This window comes from Panthera onca, chromosome D3, assembly GCF_046562875.1.
Source record: "Panthera onca isolate mPanOnc1 chromosome D3, mPanOnc1 haplotype 2, whole genome shotgun sequence".
Lineage (NCBI taxonomy): Eukaryota > Metazoa > Chordata > Mammalia > Carnivora > Felidae > Panthera > Panthera onca.
The window spans coordinates 92,834,878-92,858,405 of record NC_138350.1 but is presented as its reverse complement, the minus strand read 5'-3'; the positions used below and the strand labels follow the sequence as shown (position 1 = coordinate 92,858,405).

General features: G+C 62.2%; 1 protein-coding gene across 4 annotated transcripts in view; it reads right to left on the bottom strand.

Annotated features, from left to right (window-relative positions):
• NFATC1 (nuclear factor of activated T cells 1) overlaps window positions 1-23,528 on the bottom strand; it is a 109,102-nt gene that overhangs the window by 51,712 nt on the left and 33,862 nt on the right. For all 4 annotated transcript variants that reach the window (XM_078435104.2, XM_078435105.2, XM_078435107.2 and 1 more), the window contains exons 4-6: window positions 11,061-11,263; window positions 10,393-10,565; window positions 8,676-8,816 (exon numbers count right to left, since the gene is read on the bottom strand). In XM_078435104.2, coding sequence (XP_078291230.1) covers window positions 8,676-8,816; window positions 10,393-10,565; window positions 11,061-11,263 — 517 coding nt within the window. The remainder of the gene's footprint in view (window positions 1-8,675; window positions 8,817-10,392; window positions 10,566-11,060; window positions 11,264-23,528) is intronic.

Here is a 23,528-nt window from a genome sequence, read left to right as displayed (position 1 = left end):
AGTCGCGCAAGGGCTGCGTGCGGCACGCTCCAAGGCGGCCTTCGGAGGAAGCAGAGGCAGCCGGTCCCTCTCCGTCCAGCTTCGCCCTCGACACCTGCCCCCTCCCGTGCCCTTCCCCTTCCCACCAAGACCGAGGGCCCCCCAGGTGCCTCCAGTTGCCTCCCTCCCCGCTTCAGAGGGACGTGTGCCCACGTCCTGGATGTCCCCGAGGTGCCGAATCGGAGGTGTGGGGCTGGGCGTGGTTTGGCACAGACCTCAGGGAAAGACTGGTCACCAGCCCAGAGAAAAGAAGTTTCGGTGACAACCTTCTCACGGCAGGGACGCAAGGCCTCTGGTCTGGCTTGGGGAGCCCCGTGGGGGCCTGCGGACGGGCCCTCCAGTGCTGGGGTCACCAGGCCCCAGGAAGGACTGGGGAAGGCACAGAGGTCACACCGAGCCTCCACCGGCCGCCCCTATCCCTGGGGTGTGGACCCCAGAGACCATGGCGGGACCCCACAGGGACAGCCCTGCAGGAGAATGGAAGGCCCGCCAGGCTGGGCTGCAGCTGTGTCTCCCCACGGGCATCAGGTCGCATCCCGGGACATCAGCAGAGGGAAGCTGAGCCAGGAGAAGAGTGAGTCTGGGACCGGCTGTCCTGTGGCACCGGCCACGCTCCCAGCTGACTTTCCTCTCCGGCTGGGCTCCTCCTGAGACCACTCAAAACGTCTCAGTGTAACCGTGGGGCCAGCACTCAAGTCCAAGGCCGCAGCGTAAGGAAAAACCCTTCGTGGCACGGCGCTCCGGTTTGCCGCTTTCCTTCTGCTCAGCGGAGACGGGCGGCTTCCAGAACCACCAGCCCTGGGAACGGTCACAGGTGACGCTGTGCGGGGACACCGGTGCCCGCGTGGGCCCCCGGGCCCGCAGGACTCTCACCGCAGAGGCTGCCCGAGAACACTTGCCTGGCATCACCCCCTCGGCACGCTGACACAGGGGAGCAAGGTGGCAGTGGCTGCCCGTGTGGACGGCCGTCCTCCCGTCCCTCCCACATCCACGCCAGGAGACCCTTTTCTTTCTCGCCAAGTCATGACCTGCGGGCATGCGAGCCGCACCGCCAGCTGGAGGCGTCCGTACCTGGGAAACTTCCAGAAACGCTTCAGAACCAACACACCAAGCTAGTGGGACCAGAAGCCCCGCAGCCATGGCCACAGCGCAGGGCAGAGGAGGAGGCATGGCCGCCACCGCCAGAGGGAGCGGAACACGACCTTGCAGGCTCTGCCCAGCGGTGGGCACCTGGGGCTCCCGACACTGTCACTGCCACGCTGTGCGGTCGGGGGCGGGGGGGGGGGGGGGCCACACCCCAGGACAACAGGAGGCTCGTCACATACACACGCCCCCCTCACACCCACACCCACAGACCACATACGTGAACTCACACACACCCTGACACACGCACGCCTGCTCACAAACATGCCCTGACACACACGGGCTCACACACGCTGACATACACACCTGCTCACACACGCACCCTGACACACACCTGCTCACTCACACACGCTGACACACGCACACCTGCTCACACACATGCCCTGACACACACGGGCTCACATTCTGACACACACGGGCTCACACACACTGAAACACACACCTGCTCACTGACACACGCTCTGACACACACGAGCTCACACACAGACACACACACCTCACACACACACACCCCGGTGCACACTTGCTCACTCACACATGCTGACACACACACCTGCTCACTCACACACTCTAACACACACACACCTGCTCACACACACACTGACACACACACCTGCTCACACACACCCTGACACACACCTGCTCGCTCACACATACACACACCTGCTCACACACACACACCCTGACACACACGGGCTCACTCACACATGTTCTGACACACACGGGCTCACACACTGACACACCTGCTCACACACGCACCCTGACACACACCTGCTCACTCACACACGCTGACACATGCACACCTGCTCACACGTACCCTGACACACACCTGCTCACTCACACATGCTGACACACGCACACCTGCTCACACACATGCCCTGACACACACGGGCTCACTCACATTCTGACACACACGGGCTCACACACACTGACACACACACCTCACACACACACACCCCGACGCACACTTGCTCACTCACGCTGATGCACCCTGACACACACCTGCTCACTCACACACGCTGACACACACACCTGCTCACACGCACCCTGACACACACCTGCTCACTCACACATGCTGACACACGCACACCTGCTCACACACATGCCCTGACACACACGGGCTCACTCACATTCTGACACACGGGCTCACACACACTGACACACACACCTCACACACACACACCCCGACGCACACTTGCTCACTCACGCTGACGCACCCTGACACACACCTGCTCACTCACACACGCTGACACACACACCTGCTCACACGCACCCTGACACACACCTGCTCACTCACACATGCTGACACACGCACACCTGCTCACACGCACCCTGACACACACCTGCTCACTCACACATGCTGACACACGCACACCTGCTCACACACATGCCCTGACACACACGGGCTCACTCACATTCTGACACACACGGGCTCACACACACTGACACACACACCTCACACACACCCACCCCGACGCACACTTGCTCACTCACACACGCTGACGCACCCTGACACACACCTGCTCACTCACACACGCTGACACACACACCTGCTCACACGCACCCTGACACACACCTGCTCACTCACACATGCTGACACATGCACACCTGCTCACACACATGCCCTGACACACACGGGCTCACTCACATTCTGACACACACGGGCTCACACACACTGACACACACACCTCACACACACCCTGACACACACCTGCTCACTCACACACGCTGACACACCCTGACACACACCTGCTCACTCACACACGCTGACACACACACCTGCTCACACACACCCTGACACACACCTGCTCACTCACACACGCTGACACACACACACACCTGCTCACACACATGACCTGACACACACGGGCTCACTCACACTGGCACACACACCTGCTCACACACACACGCTGACACACACACACCTGCTCACATACACATGGGCTCACACACATTCTGACACACACGGGCTCACACACACTGACACACACACCTGCTCACACACACCCTGACACACACCTGCTCACTCACACACGCTGACACACGCACACCTGCTCACACACATGCCCTGACACACACGGGCTCACATTCTGACACACACGGGCTCACACACACTGAAACACACACCTGCTCACTGACACACGCTCTGACACACACGAGCTCACACACAGACACACACACCTCACACACATACACCCCGGTGCACACTTGCTCACTCACACATGCTGACACACACACCTGCTCACTCACACACACTAACACACACACACCTGCTCACACACACACACCCTGACACACACGGGCTCACTCACACTGACACACACACCTGCTCACACACACCCTGACACACACCTGCTCGCTCACACATACACACACCTGCTCACACACACACACCCTGACACACACGGGCTCACTCACACATGTTCTGACACACACGGGCTCACACACGCACCCTGACACACACCTGCTCACTCACACACGCTGACACATGCACACCTGCTCACACGTACCCTGACACACACCTGCTCACTCACACATGCTGACACACGCACACCTGCTCACACACATGCCCTGACACACACGGGCTCACACACACTGACACACACACCTCACACACACACCCCCCGACGCACACTTGCTCACGCTGACGCACCCTGACACACACCTGCTCACTCACACACGCTGACACACACACCTGCTCACACGCACCCTGACACACACCTGCTCACTCACACATGCTGACACACGCACACCTGCTCACACGCACCCTGACACACACCTGCTCACTCACACATGCTGACACACGCACACCTGCTCACACACATGCCCTGGCACACACGGGCTCACTCACATTCTGACACACACGGGCTCACACACACTGACACACACACCTCACACATACACACCCCGACGCACACTTGCTCACTCACACGCTGACGCACCCTGACACACACCTGCTCACTCACACACGCTGACACACACACCTGCTCACACGCACCCTGACACACACCTGCTCACTCACACATGCTGACACATGCACACCTGCTCACACACATGCCCTGACACACACGGGCTAACTCACATTCTGACACACACGGGCTCACACACACTGACACACACACCTCACACACACCCTGACACACACCTGCTCACTCACACACGCTGACACACACACCTGCTCACACACACCCTGACACACACCTGCTCACTCACACACGCTGACACACACACACCTGCTCACACACATGACCTGACACACGGGCTCACTCACACTGGCACACACACCTGCTCACACACACACGCTGACACACACACACCTGCTCACATACACATGGGCTCACACACATGCCCTGACACACACGGGCTCACACACACTGACACACACACCTGCTCACACACACCTGCTCCCTCACACACGCTGACACACGCACACCTGCTCACACACGCCCTGACACACACCTGCTCCCTCACACACGCTGACACACACACACACCTGCTCACACACGCCCTGACACACACCTGCTCCCTCACACACGCTGACACACACACACCTGCTCACACACACCCTGACACACACCTGCTCCCTCACACACGCTGACACACACACACCTGCTCACACACGCCCTGACACACACCTGCTCCCTCACACACGCTGACACACGCACACCTGCTCACACACGCCCTGACACAGACACCCTGCACACACCACTCCTAAGCTGGCCGCTGGAGTCCAGGCCTGGGCTGCGACCGGGTGCATACTTCACAAGAAACATCACCTAAGGCCCCCACACCCCCTCTGCTGGGAGGTGAGCTTTCCGCTGCTCCGGGCCACGGCCTGAAGCCTCGCCCGTGAACACGAAATCGTCTGTGCCGATGGTCTGAGAGCGTCCGGGAGGCACAGGTGAGGAGTGAGCCGGGCCACATGCGCACACACACACACACACACAGGCCCAGGATGGACAGCTCAGGGGCCCACGCTTCCCCCTCCACACTCAGCCCCCAGGATGCGCCCAAAGAAGCCTCTTACAGCAAAGTGGCCATTTTCCTACTTCTGGAGCAAACGGGCACATCTCCAACCCGTGGGAGGGAGGTGTGCTGACCCCGCAGCCCCCTCCCTCCCACAAGCCTTTTCACCTTGAACCCGGACCCCCAAAAGGACTTTGTTCACAACAGCACCAGGATTAGGGGTGTTCAGAAGCAGGTTGGTGAGGATCACAAAGGGGTGTGTGTAGGTGCAGCCGGGGGCGGGGCCCGGGGATTCAGGCTCACCGCCCGCTGAGCGCCTTCCCTGCCCACTGCTGGAGGGGCCCGGAAGGGGCGTGGGGGCGGCTGCCGCCCCCACGGACCATCCGGTCCACCGGGTGCACCCATCAAGAGCCCCTGTGCCCATCCCCCACCCGGGAGCAGGTGTGGGATGCGTGCCGCCTCCCAGAGTGCCCACTGGTCGGCGGCTCAGCTCAGGAGGAGCCGCTGATGGGAGAGAACAGCAGAGCCACCTGGGGCTTGGGGCCTTGTGGTGGGGGGGCGTCTGAGCGCCCCACGAAGAGGTTTCGAGGGAGCGATCCAGCGTTGAAGGGCGCTCACACCGTGGCCCGATGAACTGGCTTCCACGTTTACACCTCCACGGGAGGTGTAAACATCTCCACGGGAGAGGCCACGGGCTGAGACCAGTCCACACAACTGCCAGCAAAGGAAGGGCTTGTTCTTGAAGCCTCTAAGTCTGGGTGAGGTCTGTTGTGCGGCCAAGAAGCCGAAACAGGCTCTGTTTGTGGTTTTCAGGAATCACCACGGAACAGGCAGGAGCCCGCTTGGAGCCACCTGCAGCCCCGGTGTCAGGGACGTGATCTGGCACATCCAAACCAGTGACACGTTCGGCTCTGGCACCTCAGCCCTGCCTCCAGAGCAGAGCGAGTTCACGTTCCACGCGACGTCTTCACACGTGTGGAACATGAGAGGGTCCCCTGGGCTGATTCAAACGTTCACACGCGTGTACAAATACATGCTTGATCCGCACCGCTGAGGGCAGCTGCAGAGATCTTCGCTGCCAGGGATGTGGGGGGAGGGCCGGTCAGTGTTTCACTCCCGCACAGGGATGTCCACGATGTCCGCAGGCAAGCCCTCGATGCAGGCACCCAGCACTGGACTCTCGGCCCCGCTGGGTAAGTGCATTCAGGTTTCCACACGCTCAGCAGCACCGTCTCACGTGCAAGCCACAGCCACTGACCCCAGTCCTCAAAGGAAAGGCTCTTCTAACCCCGGGACCTTTTGCAAAACACAGTAAAGGGCCCCCCCCCCCAAAAAAAAAACTACAGGGCTCTTCTGGAAAGCACCATCACGTACACAGCCAGAGCTCTGTGCTGTCACGTCCTGTGTGACACATCCTGATGTCCCTGCAGCCCCTCATCCTGCCTGGGCCGCCCCGAGGGACCCGCTGACGCCCACCGGAGGCCCAGAGCCGCCTACCGGGACTCCTGGCTCCCGTGCACTGACTGCTGCTCTGGCCACAGGTGCCACGAGACCCTTCTCCAACCCCCTTCTCTCATGGAGGCGTAGCCGCTGTGGCTGGCCCTCCAGGCAGGAACTGCCCCGTGAAACCCTCAGAAAGGTCTGGGTTGCTGGTGCGGGGGCTGGGGGCGCCCCGGAGACACCCCAGCAGCTGGGAAAACAGGGCCCGCGTTCAGGACTCCCACAACAAGGTCTCTCCGCTCACATTCTGGCCTTGGTGGTTTAGGGACTGAACTTCACAACAGGGCAGTGACCTCGTCGGAAGCCTAGAGAACAGCTCGGTCCTAACCTAAATTGGCTTTAGCGGTATCTCCAAAAAATCAACCAAGAAAAGCCCAGTTATGGTTGCAGAGGGCGTCAGGATGCGTTAGGAGTGGCACGAGGGCCACCTGTGCCTGGAGTCAAAGGTGAAAGAACGTTCTCTTTTGAAAACATGACTTTCACATACACGCGTGAACACGCAAACCATCTTCTTAAATACGAACACGCAGCCACCGACAGCGTCCAGACGTGAAAGCACAGTGTTTACACCTGCCGGTGGTGGCCACGGGCTGTGACCACGTCACCACCCACCACGCCTCGCCGGCTGCCACGGGAGGGGGAGGGGGAGGGCCCCACGCAGCCAGCCTCCACGTGGCACGTGAGGCCCTGGAGTGGACACGCACGCGGGGGCTGATCAGGACGGCCGGGCGGTGAATCCCGCCCCGCCAAAGAAGCCACACGGTGCCCACCAGGCAGGGAGCACCCAGGAGGCGCCCGAAGGTCCTACCGTGGCGCCAAGGTGACGACTGTTCAGGAAGGAGGAAGAAAGCCGCGTGGACTTGTGCAGCAGCCAGAAAAGCAGTGACTCGGGCCAAGTCGCCGCACGGCGCCTGGCGACCCTCCCCCACGCGTACTTGTTCGTGTGTTTAAGCTCAAAAGGTTAAATCATTTCAAAATTAGCCTCCTCCGAAAAACAGTGTCCAGCGATGCAAATTCTCATCATCATCACCACATTTGGTCCGATTTTCTCCATAATTCACAACATTTTCCAATCACGTGCGTGATTACACGGGCACAAGCTGAGCACACAGGACCTGCCGGCCCGTTTTGATGGAGGCACTTAAGCCTCCTGCGCAAAATCAAGACCCCGTTGTGGACACCGGGCACCGCTATGGATTCGGCATCAGCGTGGGTCCTGCAGCCATGCTCTCCGGAAAACGCTGAGCGGGGGCGCGGCCCCCTGCAGCCCAGCGGTGGCAGCACCGTGGGGGGCACTTGCCTGGCCAGCTCAATGGGGACCGGCCTCCAAACCACAGCTGCCCAGAGCTTCCGGAGGGACCGGCCACACGCACTGTCACCTGCCCCCCCCCCCCCCTTGCTTTACTCTCATGAGTGCCCAGAGGCCTCTCCTGGGGCGGGGCGGGCGTGCACACACCTGCATCCGCCCTGCCGCACACCTGGGCTCCGCTCTGCACTCGGAGGTCTACACCTGCCACCCAGCAGTCTACACACACACACACACACACACCACACCACGGCTGGGAGCCCACAGCAGCACCCGCCTCTGCATCTCTGGGGCCTGAAGGACGCCACGGGGGTGGGGGGAGGCCGCCGAGCCAAGTGCGGGTCCCACGGCCGCCGCGGCCACTGAGCATCAGGACGCTCACCTCCCAAGGCGGCGATTCTGACACGAGAAGCCATCATCTACACAGGGCAGAACAGCGCCTCCCGAGACGGCCTGAGCAGCAGCCACCCGAAGCCAGGAAGCAGACGTGTGTCCGGGCCAGGCCGAGGGCAAGGGGCCGCCACGGCCAGCGAGCAGGGGTGGCCCCACACCTGCTGATGTGGGCCGCGTTAAGGACAGGCCTTGACCCAGAGCTCGGTGATCTGCTCCTGCTGTGAGGCGTGGAGACCCCAGAGCGGCCCCGCTCCGCCCCCGGGAGCCACCCCCCCACCCCGGCGGCAAAAGCGGGAAACACGCAGACAGTCTGTTATAGAGGAGATACCTGGTGCTTTCTCCACGAAAATGACCTTGGAGTCTTGCAGAAAGTTATGGCCGGACAGGACCATCTTCTTCCCACCGAGGACGGGGCAGCTGGCCGCGCTCTGCTTCTCCACGAGGGGCAGCTCCTGGGCCGACCGCTGGGCTGCGCGGGGTCACAACAGGGGGAATGAGCTGGAGCCCCGGCCCCACCTCGTGCCACAGCCCCGGGAGGGCGCCCCAGGGTCGGCCGGCTGGTCAGGAACGGGCCCTTCCCGCGGGCTCCTTGGGGTTTGGTGCGGGGGCGTCACGCACTCGGAGCACAGGGCGACCGCACGCGACAGCTGGTCGCCCCCACGGCTGCTGCTCCGGGGCAGGTCCGCTTGATGACGCACACACAGGGGCGAAGGCGCATCAGCTCGTGTGTGCGCAAAGATCGCGACTTCAGTGGTGCGCGGGCACACGTGCAGTCTGAGTGCACGCCTCCGTGCGGTGAACGTGCCGGCTCCCCAGGGTGACCCCGGCCTCTGCTTGGATAGGACACACCGCCCCGGGTAAGGAACCCCCCCTCGGGACACACTGTCATGGTGGGAACGGGGTGTGGGCTTTGGAAGCTGGGAGCCAGGAGACCCCACCCTGGGCGCCGTGGGGGCGCGGGCCCAGCACGAACGGAGGAGTGGGGTCTCACGGTGGAGGCCCTGTCACAGCCAGGAGTGGCGGACAAGAGAGGCCGGGGTCTGCTGGGACAAGGCCAGGCAGCAAGGCATTGAGCGCGGGGAGTCAGGCCGTCTGGAAAGCACAGGACGCGGGGCGGTGGGGGCACCGAGGCTGTTCCGGGCAGAAATAGTGGCCACTTCCCTGGCCACTTTGCATTCTCACCCAACCAGTGGGCCCGAGGGAGGAGGCCACACTTCAGACACGTAGAGCCGCCTGCAGCTAACCCACAGGCCACGCCAAGGCGTGGGGACAGGTGTCCGTGGGGCTCCACACAGGGGTCATGAGACGGCCATCAGGGGGACGGGGTCCCCGGGGGCTGAGGCGAGGGAGCCAAACACAGACACCCCCACTGAGACGGGCGGGCAGGTGAGCCAGGGACACAGGTGAGTGTCCTGCGACAGCCACGACCGGGTGAGAGAAGAGGGGCCCTGGAAAGGTGACGTTCCGGCAGCGGCCAGTGGCTGTGGCAGGCCTACAGAATGCTTCCTGGTGACCCACCCCCAGGCCCAGGAAAGAAGCCGTGCTGAGGACAGGCGTTCGTGGGGCGCCCACCGACGACCTCATCTGCCGGAGGACCCGGACCCCTTGCCGCGGCCGAGCCCCCGCAGGAGCAGAGGACTCAGGCCCAAGGCTAGAAGACAAGACGAGGGAAAGCCAGGAGCTGCCGGGGAAGATGGGCTTGTCACACAAGGGCTGAGAAACAGGTTTGCTCAGCCCAGTGGACCAGATGCCCCAACCCCACCGTTCAGGTTTCTGAAACACTAGGGATTTGCTCGAATGGGGCGAGAGCACCCATCTCAGGGGTTCAGGACAAACTCTCCTCTCTGTGATCCCCGTGGGTGAGAGGAGGGGGGTGGGCAGAGCCCGTGAACCTGAATGCCAGAGAGGTCAGGGCCTCGGGGGACGACCCACGAGAGGCGGGGAGCAGAGTGGCTGCACATCGGTACGGACACACTTGATGGGAAAAGTCTGTGCGAGGTCACAGACGGGAGGGCGTGTGGCACGGGGGCAGCTCCGCTACTCACAGCACTCGATGGGGTTCGAGGCCACTTGCAGGGACAGCGTCCGGCCGTTGGGCTGCGGGATGTGGACCCGGAAGACCAGCCTCACCCTGGTGTTCTTTCTCCCGATGTCTGTCTCCCCTTTGCGCAGCTCGATGTCCGAGTTTCTGAGCTTCAGGATCCCGGCGCAGTCCACGCTGCCGGAAACAAGGGTCAGACCGTCTTTCGGTCCCCGGGGCAAGGCCCAGGGCGTCCCACCCTGCCCTCGAGAGGCCCGCCGTCCGCGCGAGACCCTAGGAGCCACGTGCGGGCAGGAGGAGGACGGGAGGCTGTGAACGGAGGCCCTACTCCCGCAGGAGGTCAGTCCTCAGTTTACGGGTCCGTCCCTCGGAACTAGCGAGCAGGCCTGACTTTGCCCCTTGGCCCGTGCACCTTGGTGGTGGCCGTGTTCAGGCATGAACGGGCGTCGCGCTCAGGAGGAGAATCAGGCACGAGGGCACACTGACGGCGGGGGACCGAACCGTCCAAGTGCAAGGCCCGCGGCGCCCGGCGCCCTGGAGCAAATCCACCGCCACAAGTGTTTGGGGTTTGCCCAGGTGTTAAGCCGAGCGCAGAGATGCAGAGCAGGGAAGGGCACGCAGGCCACACCCCCGAGCCGCCCCCAGCACCCCAGCCCCGCGGGCGCAGCTCACATGGCTCTCATGTTGTTCTCCGGCAGCAGCGGGATCTCCAGGACTTTGGTGTTGGACAGGATGGCCTCGTGACTGGTGGTGGACACGGTCTTGCCCGTGATCCGATGCACCTGGTAGAAGGCGTGGGGTCTCAGCAGGCGGTCGTCAGCGGTCCCGATGAACAGCTGTAGCGTGAGCGGCTCGTTCTCCAAGTAGCCGTGTAGCTGGCGACAGAACAAGGTCCCCCGTCAAGCACCCTGCACGCAGACTGCTCAGAACCGGTTAGATTTTTATAAGCAAAGGCTGATTCAAACGGAAAGGTGCTCGGTGCTAAGTCGGTCCGCGTCCCCGCCCACCCCCCCCCCCCCCCACCCCGCTCCGTGACAGACGGTGGGAACGCCGGGTGCTGAGTGCTAAGTCGTTCCGCGCCCCCGCCCCCTCCACTCCGTGACAGACGATGGGAACGCCGGGTGCTGAGTGCTAAGTCGTTCCGCGCCCCCGCCCCCTCCGCTCTGTGACAGACGATGGGAACGCCGGGTGCTGAGTGCTAAGTCACTCCCGCACCCCGGCACCCTCCTCCCTGGCAGCTTGTGAGCACCGTCTACACTCCGCCCAGCATCTGCTGTAAGGACCGTGTGCGGCTGGTGCCACCTGACACCCGGGCCGAGGCCTTTCCCGAGGAATTCAGGCCCCGCAGCCTGCAGGCTGGGGTCCTGCTTCTTGAACAACCTGTCCCGACCGCACATTATAGCCCGCGGACGCGAGTGACCGGCGCACAGAAATGCCACCAGTCCTTCCAAATGTGCAGGGGGGCCGGGGCCGCCGGTTCTCCGAGAAGCTCCCGGAAGGACAGCTCACGGCAGACACACGTCCTCGCCGTCCCGCCCACGGGGCACGACGTGAGAGCCGCACGCTCGGTGAGTGTGCCAGAGCACCTGGTCGGGGCAGACAAGGTGCATGAGGAGGGGACGTGGGCAGGGCGGGCCTGAGGGCACCCGCGGCACTGCCCAGGCTCCACCTCCGCCCTGCGACACAGCCACCATGAGGTCACCCCACCCACCCCGAGGACCTGCCCGGCAGCACAGGCCCTGATGATGGGGGCAGAAGAGGTGCCCTCAGGGACCAGGCACAGGCAGCAAACACCGACCAACAGATGGAGAGCGTCCCCGGGAGTGTCCCTGGGCGTCCAGAGGGGGAGGGGGTGTCCAGAGGGGATGGGATGTCCACAGGGGAACGGGATGTCCAGAGGGGTGTCCAGAGGGGGAGGGGGCGTCCAGCGGGGGAGGTGGTATCCAGAGGAGAATGGGGTGTCCAGAGGGGGACAGAGCTTCCACAGGGGACGGGCGTCCAGCAGGGAAGGAGGCCTTCAGAACCTCCCGCAGTCCCCATGCTGGCTCCGGCCGACTGTGTGTGCGTCTTTCACGTTGGTCTTCGCGGCTCTCCAGGCGCAGCCGCGGCCTCTGGGGCGACGCAGGCGGCTGCCTGTTGTAATTTTCACGGACTCTTCGGTGGACCAGGCACTGGCCAGCAAGACAGCATCGGACGATCAAAGGCCCTGGCTCGCTCCCGTCTGCACCCGTCACCGCTCTGTCTGGAATCGGAGGCACCCGCGAGTGGTGCACACTCGTCAGCTGCCACGAGAAGGTACAAAGGCCACTTCCCCGGCTTCGGGCAGCAGTCTGAGCAAAGGCTTCATTCGCTGGAGGCTGCAGGTGTCCCTGTGCAAAGTGGATCGTCCTCCACGCGGGGTGACGGGCTGTGCCACCCCTGGGACGCCCAACGGCTCGGGAATGAGCAGACGGCCTGGCGCCAGACGTCCTGCTGTCTGTCAGGAGCAGGTCAACAGCTCCACCCAGGGCGTCGCGAGACCTGTTCTAGGGACGCGAACGCCGTCACCCTCAACGGACCCGGGATCTCCAACACAAGCACTCGGAACGTCAAATTTAAGATTGAAAATGGGATCCAACCCTGTGAATCTGTTAACCCTGAGGAGCAAACAGTAGTTGAAATCAGCAGTGAACCATCGACCGGAACCATGCGGATAGAAGACTCGTTAAGTGACGGTCACTGCACTTAATTACGGCACGGTGCTTGCAAGCTCGGGGTTCTCGGAAGAGGGCCCTCCAACGAGGACGGCTCGGGAGGCGCACGCGCCCCCCGCCAGCATGCTGAGGGCCAGGAGGAAGGAGACCGCGTGGTCAAGGCCGCCAGCGCGTGGAGGGCCAGGCTGCCCCGTCCACGTGACGTCACAACTTCCGTGCGAGAGACGCCGGCCACCACCCGTGGGACGTCCTGGAGACAGAGGCGCTCAGTGCAGGAGGGTGTGCCCAGACACACAGTCGCGTGCCCACGCACACGCACACACTCGCACCAGGGCTCTCCCACATACTCTGGAGCGCTGTGCTCGGCTGGGAAGGTTCGTTGCCGGCCGGCGGCAGGGACACATGCATCCTTTTCTGCCTCGACAGGGTCCCACGCATCTGTGGACGTGGACATCACCAAAGCAGCTTTTTCATGTAAAATCATCGCGCTTCCGTCCCGATCCACGGGTGCCTGATGCACACAGACTAAACACGCGTCTGACACGCGTGTGCACGCAGACAGGGAGCGCGGCTGAGCCGAGCGCGGACGTGAGCCCGGGCCTCCGCGGAGGGACGGGAGATGCCACGGCCGTGTGGTGGGCGCGTGGGCAGAGAGGCCGAGGGGCGCCTTCCCTGCCCTGCCCGTCCGCTCGCCGGGGGCCTCGCTGTGGCCGCGCACGGAGAACCCGCACACGACTCCTTTCGAGGCCGTTCCTGCTGATGCGGCTTAATCCCGCAGAGACGCCTCTCCTTTCTGAACTGAAAAGCTCTTCCTGTGTGCACACACGACTGTCCCCAGAGGAGCGCCGTTGGGTCGGGACGGCAGCAGCCGCGACCACCGAAGTTCTCGCCTCCTTGTGGGGAGGGCGCCTTCGGGCCTCGGCCGATTTCGTGAGCTTTAATGAGAAACCCCTACTCCATGCTGGACTCGAATCTATGTTTTCGCGACAGAAAACATAAAAGTAAAATCAGAGGCTGATTAAGGGGCAAATTTTGCCCCTCGGTGTTCCGTTCTGTGACGTCTAACGCTACAAGAGCTAAATGAGTCTTTGGCCGAAACGGTCTCTCGTGCGGCTGAGGCGGGTCGGTGGCGTGCGGAGGGCCCGGTGGCACGCAGGCGGTTTGGAAACGACAGGCTAGAGCCCCCCCGGGACCCACGCTGGCACTGCTGATTGCGCGCAGCGGACTGTGGGTATAACTTCCCCTTTTAAAAACATGCTACTTCAGTGAAAACGGGAATACTTAAGGTTTAGCTTGGGAGATAAACATCTATTATTTAAAACACGAAGTTCATTTTAAGAAAGTAATTTAAATACTTCACGTGCTCCGCTGCGTGGGTTTTCTGCCTCTGGCACGTTTTAGTATCTGTAAAACGCTATTTATAAAATTACCTGTCATAACAATGGCCTCTCTTTGCTTCAACTAAACTAAACAAAATGCATTATTCCGTTTTCAAGCTATGAGAGCCGCTAAGTTTTCTACATGTGCGTGTTTGTTTTTAGCTCCTGTGCTACCTCAGCACTCGTGGGGCAGTGACAGGCGGGTGACAAGTGGGGCAAGTCCTCTCGCGCTGCCGCTCGTGCTCGGGCAGGTGGGGCCGAGCGAGCCGCTCGCGCAGAACCATCCGTCCGAAGGGAAATTACGTCCATCTGGGTGTTGGATCCGAATCTCCACACGACGCCCCAAAGAGGAGCCGTGTGGAGAGGGAGACCCGGCCCCCAAACGGGATCCACTTGTTACCCCCACGCTTCTGGCCACCGTGCTACCCTGTGAGCCCGCGGGGCGTGAGCGCGGCTGTCACACCGGATCCCGAATCCTCACGGCCTACACCCGCGCTGCTCCCCTGCCCCCCACAAGGGTGTCCTACATCCACACAAATTCCTGCCAAATAACGGGAAGGAAGATCCCACGTGTCTGCTCGCCGGCACCATCGCTGGACACGGGAGGGGACGGGGCTACACCGACCAGGGCGGGGCCCGGGGATCGGCCGTCACGCCAACTCACATCTGTGACCACCACGGCACACAAACGGCCAGTGCGTCAGATGCCGACCCCCCACTCCCGGAGGCCGCGTTAAGGGGAGCGGGAAACGAGAAAACCACGAATGAGAACGGAACCACCGCGTAACACGTGGGGCCGAGGTTGGCGGAAGCCCCGACTGAGCACACGTGACGGGTCCACGCAGGCCTGTTTTCTCCAAGCAGCCGGCCCCACCTCTCTCGGCCGGGCCTCCAGGCAGCTGCTAAAAACAGCGGGCAGAGCTATCTCTGAGCTGTGCCTCTGCTGAAAAGTAAGTGTGCGAGGGGCCGCAGCCTCCCTGCCTCACCACGATGCCTGGGATAAAGCCGCCAGATAAAGACAGTACGGACCTCAAGAGGCTGGCGGTGTTGTGCGTGCACGAGTATACACACGCAGAAGCACGTGTCTCGCAAGACGGTGTGAGCATGTGCAGACGCGTGCTTGTGGGGAGGCATGAGCAGGTGTGCCGGGTGTGGGTAGAGGGGGTGGCTGTCCCGTGGAGAAGCGGGTGGGGCAGGACGAGGCGACGGCCCAGGTGCAGGCCCCACCCTCCCTCACAGCCCCCAAACACCTGCAGGAAATCCAGGCAGACTTCCCGCAGGCAACGCCACAAGTCATTTTCAACAGCTTTACTGAGGCAACGTTTTCCACGGCATAAAATTGACCCGTTTTAACCACGTAATGTAAGACTTGTAGTCTCTCCTGGAAAAAAGCTCAGGGACTCAAGGAAAGCAGCTAAAACAGGCTGTTTTCTGATGTTGTTAACGTCGGCACCACACTGCCTTCTCGGGAAGGGCCAAGGGAGACTCGGTTACCATGAGGACCATGTACCGCACCGGGTCTCTCGGAGCCGCTGCCCACAGTGGCCCTGAGCGGGGGGGCACACAGCACCTCGTCGCCACGAGGCCCGGCTTCTCGGAGGGCAGAAACGCCCGAGGTCGTGGGGTCAGATGTCCGTCACCTGTGGCTGTGTCCACACGCTCTTGGGTCCATCTGTCCCTGTCTGCAGGGGGCCGGGGAAGTGATTAGCAGGTGTGACCAGCCAGGCAGGGCCAGGAGTGGCTGCACCGTGTGTCCCAGACCCGGGCCCTCCCTTCTCTCGGAAGATTGGAAAGTGCCGGCCCCTTGGCTGGCCGCAGCTAGGTCCAGAAGGACCTAGAGTCACGGACAAAAGTGGGTCCTGGCACACGTCCGAGGGAGACAGAAGACGGAGGACTGTGGCTCTCGCCGGAAAATCAATTATGTGTGAGTCTAACGTCCTCACAAAAGCAGCTGTGCCGTCAGAGGGGGACAGAGGATGGAACGGAGGGGGGGCGCTCAGGCAGGAGCAGAACCTCTGACAGACCACGGCAGCCCGCCCAGCTGTCCCCGGGCCCCAGGGCCCCCCGGGGGCTTTGGCCTCGGTCTGTCTCTGTCCCCTTTCCTCGCCGCCATGCCCAGGGTGACCGTGCCGGAGGGCCTGGCTGCGGGGTCTGGGGTGGGTGTGGGGTGTGGCCAGCAGACTCCACGGGAGGCAGGAGATGGGACACCAGCGAATGGTGCCACGTGAGGCTGCGCACACCATCCTGTGGCCGCATCTGAAGAACCGGTAATCGGAGCAAAGAGCATCCACGGCGGGGAACGGGGGGCTCAGAGGCCCGCGGACAGAGCCGTGAGCGGCTCCGGGCTCTGCAGCCTTGCGTCTTCCCAGCACCTTCCCCGGGTGCCCGGTGCACCTCCAGATCTGGGCACGGACCCACGCGACGTGGGCTCCAGTCTGGAGGTAACGGATCACAGACCTGGTGAACGACGCCCCAAACCCTGTGCCACGGAAGGGGAGCTGGGGGGGGGGGGGCCCACTCCCTACACACACACACACACACACACACACACACGCGTGCATGTGCACACACATGAAGTACGCACGGGCTCACACACGTGCACACACGAGGGCACATCTACCTGTGCGTGCACGCAGGCCTGTGAGCGTACACACGTGTGCACGCGTGTGTCTGCGTGTGCACTACACCCAGCAAACCTTCTGGGTTTACACCGCACAGTATTACGTAAGTTCTCGGGATTCCTCCCGCGAGGGAATCCTTTGACTCGCACGAGGTTTGCAGCGTAAGCCAGATCTAGAGGTGCTCACCGCCAGCCCACGAAGCCTTCCAGCCGTGGTTTTCCAAGCTGACAGTCACACACGGTTCTAGCGACAAAACGGCTCTGAGGGGCTGCACGATGTTCCTTTCAGGAAAAAGCTCATTTCTAGGGTTCCCCGCGTTGGGTGTATAGAATTTTTCTACCTTTCTGAAAAAGCGCAAAATAAACAAGCCAAGGGCTGTGGTTAACGAGTCCATCGTCTAAATATTCAGGACACATGACACCAGAGACCGTGCCCGCCCAGGACCACTGGCCACCGCCCGTGGGCGGCACGGGGACAGTCGCTGCCTCTGTGGCTCATACTCACTTCCGTTAATGGGACGGTTACATTTTACGACAGATTTTAAATTGTTCAAGGCCTTGAATGGCCAATTGTTCACTCAAAACCCCCTACACTTTACTTCACGTCAGCGTGGGCGTGCATCTTGGATGAGACGTGGATGAAACTGCTCGGCTGTCCCTCTCCCGGGGCCTGGGGCGCTCACCGGACGCACACACGGGCGAAGGCAGGGTCTGGAGCACCTGCCAGCACGTCCCGTCCCACCAGTGAGGTGCTGCATGTGGCAGGGGGCAGGCGCCAGGCAGGGCTGGAGCCACGCGTCTCCCGGCTGCCCCGCTGCGTCCCGGGATGGGGACGTGGTCTCCAGGAGGGAGGGGCTTTGAGAGGAAAAGGTGGACAGCGTCCTGTGGCTCCGCAGTTGTGAGGCCTTAGCTGACTCGGTTTCCAGACTTGACTGCAAGAAACATAGGTCCCGTCTTCACTCGGGACTTGGCCTCAAGGACGCCCAGCCTGCGAAGCTACCTGAACGCACGACCCCCGGGGCTTCAAGAGCAGCTGTGCACTGTTCTCGGGCCCTGGCAAAGCTAGCCTGTCGTTCCAGGGGGTCAGGGGCGCCAGGCACACGTCCGCCTCTCGCCACGGGGCTCATCTTCTTCCCCATCGAGACCTCAGACCTGCCCCCACTGACGACGGGGGAGAAGGGCTCACACACGTGGGTCCGACGAGGTCAGCGCAGGGGCTCACCTGGCACCAGGACCACGGCCAGTCCGCAGGCACGGTTGGCGCGTGTCCCTAATTCAAGGACACGTCCAGACGCCGAGAGAGGTAAGGTCCTAGTCCACAGGCCGTGTTTCCCGGGACGCCACTTTCCGGCACGCCGTCACCGTGAGCCTTCCTTCCGAGTGGTTCCCATCCAGCAAGTGACAGAGCAGGAGCTTCCGGCCAAGGGCAGGGAGATGGGCAGAATCCCCGGGGCTTTGTACAGCTACAGGGCACAGTGGTTGTGTGTGAGCGCTGAGTGGAACACACGGTCTCCAGCTGGTTCCGGCTGAGCCGAGCGCGGGCGGGCAGAGGCCAGAGGGAGGGAAGGGAGGCTTGGGCGGCAGCTCTGTGGCCGTGCGGGCACCTGCCGCCCGCTAGCCCACCACACACAGGCGCATCGTCCCTCACGGGAGCAGGGCAGCCGAGGCCACCGAGCCCCGACCCCTGCGGGCTGACCCTACAGACGGGACGGCTCTGAGGTGACCCAGAGACGTCACCCGCGGAGCCGGCGGGCAGGATTCACACAGACACGCGTGGGAGCATCCAGAGGAGAGAAATTACATTACTTCTGGATCAAAGAACGTTTTGCACGGAAACACTACATTTACTGTTTCTAATTAAAAACATGCTGAGAAGACCCAACTTTCTGCTGAGGGAAAAATGATCTAGAAACAGAGCGCGTAAGAGCCTCAGAAACCATTTGGAAATGTTAAACTACAGCAGCAAACATAACTTCGGTGACTCCAGAACCCAGAGCACTCCCAGGAACCTGGCCATGGTGGAGAAAACTTCTGGAAACTTCCATCTTCAAAGAAAGGCCCATCCAGCGGTGTGGTACGTGTGGCGTCTACACAGGCACAGACTCCCATGAACTCACGGACCTGCCCACTGGTGGCCTGCCCTGGAGGAGAGGGTGTCTGGGACCCCCTCAGGACCTCCCGGCCCCACAGGGTGCCCCCCCCCCCCCCCCCCGCGGAGGCCACTCACCCCCCGGCCAGGCCCTCGGTGTTTGCCGTTAGTGACCCAAAGGACAGCGAGGGCAGGGCCCCGGCACATCGGCTGATGGAGGTGCTGCACAGCCTGCTGCCCGCAGCCCTCCTCCCTGCACCCAGTGCTGCTGAGGGGACACCGCCCGCGAGGCCGGTCAGGGCGCGATTGTGGGTCCCACCTTGGCTCTCTCAGGCCGCAGCTGGACCGAGCGTCATCTGTGCTGACGCAGAGCAGAGCCCAGCGTTGTCCTGGAGCAGGGAGAGGGACTGGGGGGAGCCCGGCTCGGCGGGACCGCGGCTGCCAGCCCGGGACACGCGGCCGACGCTCAGGGACAGTCACGGAACAGCAGCTCAGGAAGGAAGCGTTCTCCAGTCCACAGACTGCTCTCAAATACGGGACAGACTTTAAAACCACAGGGCAACAGACGAAAACCCAAGCATCTGGACAGTCGGTCACCGGCCACCCGCCTCCTTGGCGTGCAGGAGCGCGGAGTCCTGAGCTACCTGCGGCCCGCAGCGGGGGTCTACACTGTAGGTCTCAGCACGTCCGCCTCTCCCTGCGTCGCCCTGCACTAGTGGGGCCCCTGGGGGACAACAGCCGGGGTAGAGCCTGGCTCACAGGCCGAAGACCAGCCCCGCCAGGCACCACAGGCCAAGGGCCAGCCAGTGGGAACGAAGGCGGACCTCAGAGCACACGGAGCAGGGACCCCCTGCCATGCGCAGCCCCACCCGCGGGCACCAGGCGCCTGTCACTTGGCCGCCATGGGGAGGCACAGCTGGGATGTGGATTTCCCAAGTTTGACATGTTTATTAAAGATGATAATTTCTTGGGGCATCTGGGTGGCTCAGTTAAGCATCTGACTTGATTTGCGCCCAGGTCGTGATCTCACGGTTCGTGAGTTCAAGCCCCGATCAGGCTCTGTGCTGACAGTGTGGAGCCTGCTTGGGATCCTCTCTTCCCCTCTCTCTCTCTGCCCCTCCCCTGCTCGCCCTCTCTCTCTCTCTCACTCTCTCTCTCAAAATAAACTTTTATAATTCTTCACCATTGTCTCCAGTTAAATTGCCTGGCGCCCCCCCCCCATCACACCCTCCCCCCCATCACGCATGCGCCTGATGTCACGTTTCTGAGGCACAGGCACGCATCTGTACGTGGAAGAGTCCCGCACGCTGCTCTGCCCTCAGAGGGCCTTTCGGAAAACCGCCTGAGAACACTCTTTTACAGTTTCCACAGCCTGCAACAAGAAAACTCAAGTGCTGAATCGAGATTCCTGGCGGCTTCCACTGCAACGCTACTCACGGACTTTATTCCCAGGGGGATGTCTGGGCGGCACGGAAACCAAAACCACGCTTCCATCAGCTTGGTGGAACAACCAAACTCAAACGGGCGTCCAGGAGCCCGCCTGAGTCCGTCTGCCTTCTCTGCACACCAGCAGGTGGCAACAATATTCCAAGGACCCCCACCCCCCAAACTGAGATGACAACAGACTGGCCACCTGAATGGCACTACTACAGTGACACAAGGCACTGGGGCACCTCTCTCCACGGTCCCAGCGGACGTCTCTGGCTTTCTTAAGAGGGACGAGCCCTCGTCGTCATAAAAGCTGGTAACACATTTCAGGGGTGCTGGGCAGGTACAACCATTGTGGACCCACCCGTGTTGGGGGCCAGATGGCCCCCCTGCCTGACCAGGACAGGGCGGCACCTACAGAATTGTGTGTACTCAGCAGACCACCTGCCTGGACGTCCCCCTGGACGCCTGCCTGGGCACGCTGCAAGGGTATGGGCGGCCCCGGGAACGTGGGTCCACACCCCCTCCAAGTCGGCCAGACTGGACTGCGGGGCCGGCTGACATTGGCTTGGGGTCAGAACTGCGTTTGAATCCCCACTGCGTGAGAGCTCCGTGGGAGGGGCCGTTCCGTGGATCCCGACGCTCCCACCCAGCCGGGCCTGTGAAAGATTGTCATCAAGTACTAGTTTATTCCGGCAACATCTCTCTCTCTGCCTTTTGTGGAAATCCTGGCTTTCCAGGTTAGCAGCCCTGTCTGGACAGAAGCGACACCTGCCGTGACAAGCCAGGTAGCAGACGACGGGGCGCACGTCTGGGTGAAAGACCGTGCCGTGGGCCCGGGCAAGCCTCTCTCCACCCGCCCGCTCACGCCCAGGTTTCTCACCCCACAGCTCTGCAGCCCCACCGTTCAGGCGGGTGAGACAACAGCAGCGAGACTTTGCCAGCCCAGCCTCCAGGACGGGAGAACGTGGGCTCTTCCCCAGTGTGTCTGTCCCCGGGCTGCAGGCCTCAGAGGCCTCACATTACAGGGACACTTGCCACGCGCCTGCTGGGGCACAGCTCAGCCCCGATGCACCCGGGGCAGCCTGCCTGAGCCTGAGGCCAGGGTGGTCCCCGGGTCCCTCGAGGCCCCCGCCCTCTGCTCCAGGGCCGATTCTGGCATCACCGGGCAGGACTGATGCCAGCCACCGGTCACCGACCACCCGTCACCGACCGGGAGCCTGGAACCGACAACACCAAATAAAAGTCTAAAGTGCCGTTTACGACCTCGCGAGACTTCCCAAGGCTTCTCGTCTCAGTGACCTATTAATTATTCACGCAGACCCGGCCTCCTGTGTGGTGGGCTAGATGCTATCAGACAGTTATTTCGGGAGCTTGGTAAACAGAGCTTAATTCTCTGACCCCTGGCTCAGAGGTCAGCGATGTCCCCCAGGTTGCTCCTCGGGTCCCTGCAGGGCAGCTGGGAACAGACAGGTTCTCTGCAGACGGGCCACCGGGCACAGCACAGGGCAGGGAGAGTAGGCAGCGGGGTCACACAGGAAAACAGAACAGAAAACCAGGGTCAGCAAACCCGTTTGGCCGGGAGCCCAGTCTGAAGGAGGGACCCTCAGGGCAGAATCCTCTGGATTCTCAGCGGCAACACTGGAAGAGGGCCAGCCTTCCTGCGCCCCCTGGGAAGGCAAGTCTCACGCAGGCCCTTCTGACGCCTCCCACCTTGCCCAGGACTCGGGGGCCTCGCTCTGCCGGACCCTCTGACGGCCACACGCCGGCCTCCCAGGGCCAGGACTACAGCCGGGGCAAGGCCGGCCCAGGAGGCCACAGGTACTAACGCGGGCCATCGGGAGACACGGACGCCGGCAGAGCCCATGTGACTGCTGAAGTCCCTTCCCACCCTCCAGTCCCGGCCCGTGCCTGGGAAGGAGGCACCTCCCGGAGGCAGGTGCACCGGGCGGCTCCTTCCTGCGGTCAGGGACACGGCTGACCCGGAGCAGGTCCTGCCCTGGGGCACGGCTGGGTGTCCCGTTCTGCACAGGGGCTGCGATTTGACGCACAGACTTGGAAACGCGGCAGAGCCTGGTCGTCAGCGGCTGGCGCGGGGACGTCATGTTCCCATCAGGCTTCCCCAAGAACCGCCCCTGCGTGGCCTGGTGGCAAGGGCGGGCACCCGGCTTCCGAAAAGGGAGGAGCGGGAGTGGCGCTGGGCCCCCGTGTCAGGATGCACTAAAATGACTCCCCACAGGATAAAACCTGCGGTTAGCAGGCTTTCGCGGCACCTGAGAGGGTTTTCTATTTTCACGTGTTTTGTAATTACGCACTAACGCTATTTTCACCCAGTGTGCGGGCCACCGACTGAAAAAGAGAGCAAACCCCCCACACCCCTTCTTTTTAACTGCTCACCTCATACGTGCACAGACGGGAATTCACTTTCCCACAGATCCATCAGAAAAGCCTCCGTCGCTCATTTCTCACCCGCAAGAGACCCTCTCAGCACCTGACAGTTTCTGCTAGGCACCATTTTCTTGCTGTATTTCCCCCGTGAGGCTGGGGGGGCGTTCGGCCCGTTCAAACCCACAACCGACTCTTGCATTTAATCTGAAACAATCGTTCAGACGTTGTAAATGCCACTTCAAGTTCCGTAATCCTCGCCGTAACATCCACACGAGAGACTGGAGGCGGGGGTCCCGCGAGGGGCACAGGCGGACGGACGCAAAGCACCCGGAGACCCGGGCTCTGCTGGTCGCCCTCCCCGACCCCCAGGACGGTGGCCGCCGGCCGCGGACCGTCCTCAATCACACGCGCCAAGTCCCGGGCGTCACACGTCCACGCGGAAGGTGCTAACGTCTGCACGCGGCCGTCCCTACTGCAGGACCCGCTCCCCCTGCTGCGTTTACTTTCAAGAAATGGGGGTGTTTTGCTGCCGGATTCTCTCTT